The sequence below is a fragment of the Vipera berus genome (genome assembly GCF_964194415.1).
Source record: "Vipera berus genome assembly, chromosome: 4".
In the NCBI taxonomy this organism is placed as follows: Eukaryota; Metazoa; Chordata; class Lepidosauria; order Squamata; family Viperidae; genus Vipera; species Vipera berus.
The window spans coordinates 13,383,720-13,395,733 of record NC_138206.1 but is presented as its reverse complement, the minus strand read 5'-3'; the positions used below and the strand labels follow the sequence as shown (position 1 = coordinate 13,395,733).

Sequence of the window (12,014 nt, the reverse complement as noted above, 5' to 3'; positions counted from 1 at the left end):
TCCAAGGGACTCGCAGGAGTCTTCTCCAGCACCATAGTTCAAAGGCCTCAATTCTTTGGCGCTCAGCCTTTCTTATGGTCCAACTTTCACTGCCATACATTGCAACTGGGAAGACCATAGCCTTGACTATACGCACTTTTGTTGACAGGGTGATGTCTCTGCTTTTTAGTGTGCTGTCTAGATTTGCCATGGCTTTCCTCCCCAGGAGCAAGCGTCTTTTAATTTCTTGGCTACAGTCCCCATCTGCAGTGATCTTGGAGCCCAGGAAAATAAAATCTGTCACTACCTCCATTTCTTCCCCATCTATTTGCCAGGAATTGAGAGGGCCAGTTGCCATGATCTTGGTTTTCTTAATGTTAAGTTTCAACCCAACTTTTGCACTCTCCTTCTTCACCCGCAACAAGAGGCTCTTTAGTTCTTCTTCACTTTCTGCCATTAGAGTGGTATCATCTGCGTATCTTAGGTTGTTGATATTTCTTCCGGCAATCTTAATTCCAACTTTTGATTCATCTAGCCCTGCCTTTCTCATGATGTGCTCTGCATATAAGTTAAATAGGCAGGGCGACAGTATACAGCCTTGCCGGACTCCTTTCCCAATTTTGAACCAATCAGTGGTTCCGTGTCCAGTTCTCACTGTTGCTTCTTGACCCGCATATAGGTTTCTCAAGAGACAAATAAGATGGTCTGGTACTCCCATCTCTTTAAGAACTTGCCACAGTTTGTTATGATCCACACAATCAAAGGCTTTAGCATAGTCAATGAAGCAGAAGTAGATGTTTTTCTGGAACTCCCTAGCTTTCTCCATGATCCAGCGTATGTTGGCAATTTGATCTCTAGTTCCTCTGCCTCTTCGAAATCCTGCCTGTACTTCTGGTAGTTCTCGATCCACATACTGCTGAAGTCTAGCTTGTAGGATTTTAAGCATGACTTTACTAGCATGAGAAATGAGTGCAATGGTGCGATAGTTTGAACATTCTTTGGCACTGCCTTTCTTTGGAATTGGAATGTAAACTGATCTTTTCCAATCCTGTGGCCACTGTTGAGTTTTCCAAATTTGCTGGCAAATTGAGTGTAGCACTTTTACTGCACTGTCTTTTAAGATTTTGAATAGCTCAGCTGGAATACTGTCACCTCCACTAGCTTTGTTGTTGCTCAGCTTTTCTAAGGCCCACTTCACCTCACATTCTAGGATGTCTGGCTCGAGGTCAGTGACCACATCATTGTGATTATCTGGGACGTTAAGCTCATTCTTGTATAGTTCTTCTGTGTAATTTTGCCACCTCTTCTTAATCTCTTCTGCCTCTGTTAGGTCCCTGCCATTTTGGTCCTTTATCATGCCCATTTTTGCATTAAACGTTCCCTTCATCTCTCCAATTTTCTTGAAAAGATCTCTGGTCCTCCCTATTCTATTGTTTTCTTCTATTTCTTTGCACTGTTCATTTAAGAAGGCATTCTTATCTCTTCTAGCTATTCTCTGGAATTCTGCATTCAATTGGGCATATCTATGTTTTTCTCCCTTGCCTTTCGCTTCCCTCCTTTCCTCAGCTATTTGCAAAGCTTCCTCAGACAGCCATTTTGCTTTCTTGCATTTCTTTTTCTTTGGGATAGTTTTGGTTGCTACCTGTTGTACAATGTCGCGAACCTCTGTCCATAGTTCTTCAGGCACTCTGTCTATCAGATCTAATTCCTTAAATCTATTTGTCACCTCTACTGTATATTCAACAGGGATATGATTTAATTCATACCTGACTGGCCTAGTGCTTTTCCCTACTTTCTTCAGTTTAAGCCTAAACTTTGCAAGGAGAAGCTCATGGTCTGAGCCACAGTCAGCTCCTGGTCTTGTTTTTACCGACTGTATAGAGCTTCTCCATCTTTGGCTGCAGAGCATATAGTCAATCTGATTTCTGTGTTGACCGTCTGGTGATGTCCATGTGTAGAGCCGTCTCTTGGGTTGTTGGAAAAGAGTGTTTGCTATGACCATCGTATTCTCTTGACAAAATTCTATCAGCCTGTGCCCTGCTTCATTTTGTACTCCAAGGCCAAACTTGCCTGTTATTCCAGTTATCTTTTGGCTTCCTACTTTAGCATTCCAATCCCCCATGATGATAAGGACATCATTTTTTGGTGTTACTTCTATAAGGTGCTGTAGGGCTTCATAGAACCGGTCAATTTCATCCTCTTCAGCACTGGTGGTTGGGGCATAGACTTGGACTACTGTGATATTGAATGGTTTGCCTTGGATTCGAACTGAGATCATTCTGTCATTTTGAGGATTGTATCCCAGTATTGATTTTCCTACTCTTTTATTGACTATGAAGGCTACTCCATTTCTTCTGAGGGATTCTTGCCCGCAGTAGTATACCTGATGGTCATCTGAATTAAATTCACCCATTCCTGTCCATTTTAGTTCGCTGATACCTAAGATGTCGATGTTCAGTCTTGTCATCTCTTGTTTGACCACGTCCAGCTTTCCTTGATTCATGGATCTTACATTCCAGGTTCCTATGGAGAAAAAATCTTTACAGCATCGGACTTTCCTTTCACCACCAGACATATCCACAGCTGAGCGTCCTTTCGGCTTTGGCCCAGTCGCTTCATTCTTTCTGGCGCTACTAGTACTAGCCCTCTGCTCTTCCCCAGTAGCATATTGGACGCCTTCCGACCTGAGGGGCTCATCTTCCAGCGTCATATCGTTTTGCCTTTTGGTACTGTCCATAGGGTTTTCATGGCAAAGATACTGGAGTGGGTTGCCATTTCCTTCTCCAGTGGATCACGTTTTGTCAGAACTCTCAGCTATGACCTGTCCGTCTTGGGTGGCCCTGCACGGCATAGCTCATAGCTTCATTGAATTACGCAAGCCCCTTCGCCACGACAAGGCAGTAATCCATGAAGGGGACAAAACAATACTACATGCCAATAGACAGCTAGATGGACAGACACACAAACACACACACTTTGTTAGGGAACGGTTGCTGGAATTGGGTATGTGTAGTTTAATTTAATGAAGAGAAGGGTGAGGGGTGACATGATAGCAGTGTTCCAATATCTCAGGGGCTGCCACAAAGAAGAGGGAGCCAAGCTATTCTCCAAAGCACCTGAAAGCAGGACAAGAAGCAACGGATGGAAACTAGTCAAGGAGAGAAGCAACCTAGAACTAAGGAGAAACTTCCTGACAGTTAGAACAATTAACCGGTGGAACAACCTGCCTCCAGAGGTGGTGAATGCTCCAACACTGGAGGTTTTTAAGAAGAGACTGGACAGCCATTTGCCTGAAATGGTATAGGGTTTCCTGCCTGAGCAGGGGGTTGGACTAGATGACCTCCAAGGTCCCTTCCAACTTTATATATTATTATTATTATTATTATTATTATTATTATTATTATTATTATTATTATTATTATTATTATTATTATTATTATTATTATTTATTATTATTATTATTATTATTATTATTATTATTATTATTATTATTATTAACTCTAGCAGGATGGGACAAATTTCAGATTTTTTTTCTTTTCAGTATTACACTGAAATCCGGAGGCTGGTGCAAAGGTGTTTTTAAAGCTTGTTGAATGCCTGAGCTCTATTAAATTCTTGACTCTTTCAATCCACAATATTCATCTCCTTTATTTTCAACAGCATATGTTTAAATGTCTAACAGCATATGTTAGATTCTCAGTCATCCAGGTCATGGTGGTCCCAAAGGTGCTTTTTCAAAAAGCAACTGGACTTCATTTTTCCTTGAAGATGTTTTGCTTCTCATCCAAAAAGCTTCTTCAGTTCTGAAGAAGCTGAACTGAAGAAGAACTGAAGAAGCTTCTTGGATGAAAAGTGAAATGTCTTCAAGGAAACACAAAGTCCAGTTGCCCTTTAAAAAAGCGCCTTTGGGACAGAGTGGGAGGGATTTAGTTTCTGCTGTTAGATAAGCTGAAATCAGAAATCATTGTGATTGACTGCAAATCATTTCAGGTTTGATCAAAAATCTTAATCTTACTTCTGTCCACGATATGGCCAACATCTAACTTATATAGAAAGAATTACTTACTGGTATCTCAACCGCCCAGAGCTCCCCTCCAAGCTTACAGATGATCTGCATAGCAATTTTTGTAGCCACACTCATCATCATCCCTTGTTTAGACAATGTACGGACAAGCACACACTGGCTAGGGACAGGCTGGTGAAGACTCAGGAACTTCTTCACAGAATCATAACAATCCTTTTTGTTGGAAGACAATACACATAATACCTAGAAACAGAAACAAGATAAGCAGAATCGTTCAAGGAAGGAAGACTTATCCCTACCCATTTGTGGGGATAACTGTTGCCTACAATGCTGTCTTTTTGGCGATCACAGCTGTCATGAGCCATGATTCAGATGCAGACTCTGTTGCCTCAGCTGAGACTGGATTGTCAGTCTCAGGAATCTTTCAAGACATAATTCCTCTGAGGAGGCTCATCAACTATAAGCATCTCCAGATCCTGGAGCAGTCAGATGATGAGGCATGACTCTCAAGTCCCAGGTCTCGATATATACAGTGGCAAAGCATAGCTGTTGTGATTCCTCGCCAGCCAGTGGATCCAGCAGCTGAGTCTGAGGAATCAGATGAGGAGGAGGGGCCTGGAGTGACATTAAAGTCAGAGGAAGGCTCTGAGGAGCTCCAAGACTTACAATTGGACAAGGAGCCTGGGCCCTCTACTCGCGCTCAGGCTGAGACACAGCTGTGCTGGGAGCCTGAGTTTGACAATGATGAAGAACAGTTGGGACAAATCCCGGATGCACGAATGCGCAGGCAAGAGAAGCAAGTAGGACAGAGGAATGCAATGAGGCGGCTCCAAAGGCAAGGGAGAAGGCATTAGGAAGCCACGCCTTGGCTGAATTATAATTGTATAACTGTAATTAGCACTTTTCAGACCAGCCCTCTCTGCTAAGTATTTGAATAACAATCCTGTCTGCTGTTGTCTGTCTGAATTTTAGTAAATAATTCAACTCCTTAAAAATTGTCTCTGCCTGGGTATAGTTGCAACCTTGAAACAGGACAGCAGCTATGTGCTGCCACTGTTTTAGGCCTGTAATGGCAATTCTTATTATTGCAATATGTATGCATGTTTATTTCTTATATCTCTCAGATTTTTAAGACAAGCAAATCACAACCATTTATTTGTATTTGCATACCTACCGGTATCAAGTTTATAGTGGTATTATGTAATACCAGACGGGGAGTGTGCTGCCACCACGTGGCTGTTTTGGGGAAATTATGCTATCTTATCTAGGTTAGCCAACTCCTCCTTCCCTATGACATGTTTCCTCCTTCTCCTGATCATGTGCCTCACCCCCTCCCCTTTCTGGGATGGACTTCCTCCTTCTCCCTGGGGACTCTCCTCCTCCATAACCGGCAGATACATGTGCTCCTCCATAACCGGCAGACACACGTGCAGACACTGTGAGTCGATACTGTCTTTTGACCTTGGAAATATCGTGCGTTATCATCTAATACACCTCATCTGCTGTAATCTACTCTGCATGCAAATAAAGGTATTTCTGGATGATAAAAGATATTTTCATGAGTTCTGCTATCTGGCAAGAGTTGTTATCAATGATAGAATCCAGATATACAGACCAGTACAGGGATCTTAGCAAGGGGAAAAATCATTATACGACAGCTTGATCCAGAATAAGCTATGCTATCTAGCTTTTTTTTTTAGTGTGTTGTGTGTAATGCGTTGTTTGGCCATAAAATTACTTTTCAAAAAAATCTGGCTATGTTTCTTTTAAGTCTGCAACCCTTTGGACTTCAGTGTTTTCTGGAAATAAAAGAAGCTCCCATATGAGGCTACAGGGACAGCTGTTGACATACAAAATTTAATCATTACCACGGAAAAAATTACCGTATATACTTGAGTATAAGCCGAATTTTTCAGCCCACTTTTTGGGCTGAAAAAATCCACTTCGGCTTATACTCCAGTGAACAAAAAAAAAAGAACTTACCGAGGACTTGCGCGCGGCCGAGCTACTTTGCCTGACGCTGCTGGGGTCGCCCGGGCGCCATTGCTCGCCCTCAGCAGCACCTGGCCCGGAATCACATGCGAAACAAGCCCGGCAGAGGAGCCGGAGCGGCGAGCAGAGGCGCCCGGCCCAGATCCTGCAAGGCCCGGCCGAGACGTGCCCCCAGCAGCGGAGCTGCTCCGGCTCCTCTCCCGGGCTTGTTTTGCATGTGAGCTACTTTGCCTGACGCTGAGAAGACCCGCTTGGGCACTCGGGTTGGTGTCAGTCTCCGCAGGCCCTTCTCGTTTCCAGGAACGTCAAGCGCGCTTGGCTCCCCACCCCCACGGCAGGGCAGGGCAGGGCAGAGACTTGCCCGCCCTTCTGACGGCCCTGAAGAGAAACGAAGGGCTTGCAAACTCCCCGCGAGAAGCTGGGCGAAGCGCGCGGCTGGGCGAGTGTGTGCCTGCGCGCGTATTTACGAAAGAAACGCTCCGAGAGTTCTTCTTTCTCCGCCCCCTTGGGGGGAACTCTAGCGACTGCTGTAGCCGCGCTTCTCTTCTCGGCTCCGAAAATAGGGATTTCTACTCTCTCTCTCTCTCTCTCTCTCCCCTCCCCACCCCGCATTCTCCTGCCTCTTCGATTGCGACAATAAAAGGGCGAAGGGTGCGCTGGTTTCTTCCTCCTTCCTCCCCCCCTCCCCTCCCCTCCCCGATTGTCAGGTGTGGCTTCGACTTTAGTTTTTGCCTACGGTGCTAGGGAGTTGCCAGTGGTGGGATCGTTTTCGGAGTTGCGTGCTTGGCCCAGAGGTGCAAACAAAATGTTTGGAAAAAGGGGGGTGAGGTGGGGTGGGGTGGGGTGGAGGAAGCAGTTTGCGAAGCAGCCGAAATGGGGGTATATAGAGGATGGGAGGTTCCCACCGAGAGAGCCAGCAGAGTTGTTGTCGAAGCGTGTCACACGCCTTTCCAACCACCAGAGAAGGGAGGAATAAGAAAGAAACACACACACACACACACACACACACACACACACACCAGGAAATCGAGGAAGCTTGCGTAAGATCTGAAGGAGACACGATCGTGGGAAAGGCACCGAGCGTTCCGTGGAAAAAAAAAAGGGTGGACTTGGGCTCGGCTGGTTTCGCAACGGGAAATGGGAAATCCCCGCAAAAGATGCCGGGGTCGACAGCGTTTTTTCTAACCGGAACAAGCAAACGCTGCCCCAAAACTGGGGCGTTTCAAGCCATGGCTCCTCCGGCAACAGTCGCTTAAGCTGCAGTTCATCCGGTTCCCCCAGCCTTTCCAAATATTCCAGGCTGGAGCATTCACTCCCTCCGCAGTTCCTCCAGCCATTACGAGCCGTTTCTGGTTAAGTTCAAACAAATACAAGCAGATTCAAGCCGTGGCTCTTTCCGCCCCGAAAATCAGCTGATCGGGCGTTTCAAGCCGCGGCGTTTCAAAACGGCCATAATCTCCCGGCAAGACCTCCTCTGCAGTTCCTCCAGCCATTACAAAGCAACTCTGGTCAAATTCAGGCCGTTTCGGTCTAATTCAGGCAGATGCAAACAGATTCAAGCCGCGGCTCTTCCACCCGAAAATCAGCTGATCGGGCGTTTCAAGACGCGGCGTTTCAAAACGGCCACAATCTCCCGGCAAGACCTCCTCTGCAGTTCCTCCAGCCATTACAAAGCAACTCTGGTCAAATTCAGGCCGTTTCGGTCTAATTCAGGCAGATGCAAACAGATTCAAGCCGCGGCTCTTCCACCCGAAAATCAGCTGATCGGGTGTTTCAAGACGCGGCGTTTCAAAACGGCTACAATCTCCCGGCCAGACCTCCAGCTGCCTCTCGCCGATATGGAGGGCACCAACGCCCCCAAAAACAGGGACGACAAAGCAGTCTAGTCATCCAGCCCTAACGTGGAGACATTATGCACTCCATGGGCGCCCCCAAGACCACCAAACCACACCAAACTCACGGAGCTCACGGAGCTCAGCTCGAGAAAAAAGGCTGCAAAACTCCAATCTTTTAAAGCGTGCGGTGTTGTTGTGTTTTTTTTTCCTCCCCCCGAAAGTGAACGGCAGCTTTCCGTACTAGTGTATTTGTACTGCCGCGAGTGACAACTGACAAAGCTTGCTGGTGTGATCTTGATTTTGGAACTGATGAAGTCTGTTAACAGGCTCAACTAAGATGGCGGACGTGTCGAGCTGAGCTCCGTGAGCTCCGTGAGTTTGGTGTGGTTTGGTGGTCTTGGGGGCGCCCTTGGAGTGCATAATGCCTCCACGTTAGGGCTGGATGACTAGACTGCTTTGTCGTCCCTGTTTTTGGGGGCGTTGGTGCCCTCCATATCGGCGAGAGGCAGCTGGAGGTCTGGCCGGGAGATTGTAGCCGTTTTGAAACGCCGCGTCTTGAAACACCCGATCAGCTGATTTTCGGGTGGAAGAGCTGCGGCTTGAATCTGTTTGCATCTGCCTGAATTAGATCGAAACGGCCTGAATTTGACCAGAGTTGCTTTGTAATGGCTGGAGGAACTGCAGAGGAGGTCTTGCCGGGAGATTGTGGCCGTTTTGAAACGCCGCGGCTTGAAACGCCCAATCAGCTGATTTTCGGGGCGGAAAGAGCCACGGCTTGAATCTGCTTGTATTTGTTTGAACTTAACCAGAAACGGCTCGTAATGGCTGGAGGAACTGCGGAGGGAGTGAATGCTCCAGCCTGGAATATTTGGAAAGGCTGGGGGAACCGGATGAACTGCAGCTTAAGCGACTGTTGCCGGAGGAGCCATGGCTTGAAACGCCCCAGTTTTGGGGCAGCGTTTGCTTGTTCCGGGTAGAAAAAACGCTGTCGACCCCGGCATCTTTTGCGGGGATTTCCCATTTCCCGTTGCGAAACCAGTCGAGCCCAAGTCCACCCTTTCTTTTTTTTCCACGGAACGCTCAGTGCCTTTCCCACGATCGTGTCTCCTTCAGATCTTACGCAAGCTTCCTCGATTTCCTGGTGTGTGTGTGTGTGTGTGTGTGTGTGTGTTTCTTTCTTATTCCTCCCTTCTCTGGTGGTTGGAAAGGCGTGTGACGCGCTTCGACAACAACTCTGCTGGCTCTCTCGGTGGGAACCTCCCATCCTCTATATACCCCCATTTCGGCTGCTTCGCAAACTGCTTCCTCCACCCCACCCCACCCCACCTCACCCCCCTTTTTCCAAACATTTTGTTTGCACCTCTGGGCCAAGCACGCAACTCCGAAAACGATCCCACCACTGGCAACTCCCTAGCACCGTAGGCAAAAACTAAAGTCGAAGCCACACCTGACAATCGGGGAGGGGAGGGGAGGGGGGGAGGAAGGAGGAAGAAACCAGCGCACCCTTCGCCCTTTTATTGTCACAATCGAAGAGGCAGGAGAATGCGGGGTGGGGAGGGGAGAGAGAGAGAGAGAGAGAGTAGAAATCTCTATTTTCGGAGCCGAGAAGAGAAGCGCGGCTACAGCAGTCGCTAGAGTTCCCCCCAAGGGGGCGGAGAAAGAACTCTCGGAGCGTTTCTTTCGTAAATACGCGCGCAGGCACACACTCGCCCAGCCGCGCGCTTCGCCCAGCTTCTCGCGGGGAGTTTGCAAGCCCTTCGTTTCTCTTCAGGGCCATCAGAAGGGCGAGCAAGTCTCTGCCCTGCCCTGCCCTGCCGTGGGGGTGGGGAGCCAAGCGCGCTTGACGTTCCTGGAAACAAGAAGGGCCTGCGGAGACTGACACCAACCCGAGTGCCCAAGCGGGTCTTCTCAGCGTCAGGCAAAGTAGCTCACATGCAAAACAAGCCCGGCAGAGGAGCCGGAGCAGCTCCGCTGCTGGGGGCGCATCTCGGCCGGGCCTTGCAGGATCTGGGCCGGGCGCCTCTGCTCGCCGCTCCGGCTCCTCTGCCGGGCTTGTTTCGCGTGCGAACTACTTTGCCGGCCGCTGCTGAGGGAAGATCTCTGGAGAGGAGCATAAGGTGAGCTGCTGCATTTCCCAGCCTCGGCTTATACTCGAGTCACTAACTTTTTCCATTTTTGGGGGGTAAAATTGGGGGTCTCGGCTTATATTCGAGTCGGCTTATACTCAAGTATATACGGTAAGTTACTATTTTGGCCAATTGTATTGTTTCTTCTGGAAAGACCATTCTTCAAGAGTTTCCTTCTAGTGACCTAGATAATCAGCAGTTATCTTTTTCTCCACTGAATACACTTCAAAAGCATTTTTTTTCCAATTCACTATGCGTACCAGCTGTAGCTCAGGATTCACATGCTGTTGTAGGACTTTCACAAATGACATAGGGTCCTCTTTTATTGGCACCCTGCAGACCAAAATGAGAACATATTAGAAAACATTACCCTTCTGACAACTTATGACACACGGTGAAGCATATTTTTCAGTACAGTAATTGCTTCTTAAAGATATGATGCCAAATGTAAAGTTCATCACTGTCCTATCCATATAGTCCACATCTTTGCAGGTTAATAGTAACCCATATTTACTTTCTTGGGTGGGAAACATGATATATAGCAGTGTTCCTCAACCTTGGCAACTCTAAGACATGTGGACTTGAACTCCCAGAATTCCTTAGCCAGCATACTGGTTAGGGAATTCTGGGAGTTGAAGTCCACATCTGAGTTGCCAAGGCTGAGAAACACTGGTCTATAGTGATGTAATTCATAGAAACAGATAACATGCATGGGACCAACTAAATTGTTATAAATTAGAAAACTTTGCTTGTCCAAGCTGAATTAGGATTTTCCATTAAGCCTGGTTTTTTAAGCAATGTGATTTTCAGATAAGGATAATTTTACATAAAGGACATTTCACGTCTTCTGAAGACTTTTTATTTTCCCTGGCTTTTTAATTGGTTTGTAATTGTATTCGTTTGTAAAAGGCTGCTGTGCTGCTATCTAGTTTACAGTATGCCATGTTTTTATTTATTGATCCAATTTATATGGCCGCCTATCTGAACAAATAACTCTGAGCAGCAAGCAGAATTAAAATAAAATAAAAACAATTCTAGACATTACAAAAATTAAAATACACAGTAGCCAAGTAACAATTTTGTATTTTACTTGATTTCACCTATATGTTTTTATTTAGAATGTATTTTTCGTATGCGTCATGCCGAAACCGCGCCCACCCCATTGCTGGCAATGGGAAAAAGTCGTGATACATCGTGACACATCACGTGAAGTTGTGAGTTTGACACCCCTGGTCTAAAGCATCTGCCTTTGGTGATCAGTCATGAATTTCACTGATAAGACGCAAATTCCAGCTGGAGCCAGGACAACTGATTTCCATGTTAAGTTTCCAGCCCCAACAAAGAGGAAGTCTTCTAAGAATCAGAGGGAACCTAAGCATGACTGGACTTCCTCAATTGAGGAAGCTGGTCCAAGCAATGATAGTTGTGTAAGATGGCAGCTGAGATACACCAAAGGGTTTGGAGTTTCAATAATGTAGCTATGACTGCCATCTTGATTTTTATGAGGGCCCTTCTTTCTGCAGACCCTTCACTCTTGTTGTGCCAAGAGGACTCTTAAGTAATAAGATAGATAAGATAGATAACCTTTATTGTTGTTTTTACTGTGGGCACAATGGCACACATTAAAAATGAAATTTAGTTACTTGCTCTCAAAGAGGACACATACAGAACACACATTTAAACGTACTATATACAACGTATGTATAGACCTACACCCTTACATATAAGCAACTTATTAATCACTGTCGATCTTGAATACATAACGGAAGGAGGAAGCTTTAGAGTTCACAAGGTTAATAACATATGGAACAAAACTGTGAGTGAATCAGGATGTTCTGCTTTGGATACCACGGAGCCTCCTCCCAGAAGGTAACAAGGAAAACAGATCAAGAAGAGGATGTGCAGTGTCCCAAACAATCTTGCAGACCATGCTCAAGCAACGCTTCTGTGCTATGTCCTGGATGGGAGGGAGGGAACTGCCAATGATCTTTTCAGCCATCCTCACCACTCTGCACTGCCTTCCTTTCTGAAGCAGGGATGCTTCTGAACCAGCCTGTG

At 46.4% G+C, this 12,014-nt stretch overlaps 1 protein-coding gene across 1 annotated transcript in view; it reads right to left on the bottom strand.

Annotated features, from left to right (window-relative positions):
• Nucleotides 1–12,014, bottom strand: part of PIWIL4 (piwi like RNA-mediated gene silencing 4) — a gene marked incomplete at its 5' end in the record, with an annotated part of 54,367 nt that overhangs the window by 9,492 nt on the left and 32,861 nt on the right. Inside the window, 2 exons of the mRNA XM_081327706.1 lie at nucleotides 4,046–4,246; nucleotides 10,217–10,289. Of these exons, the coding sequence (XP_081183832.1) occupies nucleotides 4,046–4,246; nucleotides 10,217–10,289 (274 nt within the window). The remainder of the gene's footprint in view (nucleotides 1–4,045; nucleotides 4,247–10,216; nucleotides 10,290–12,014) is intronic.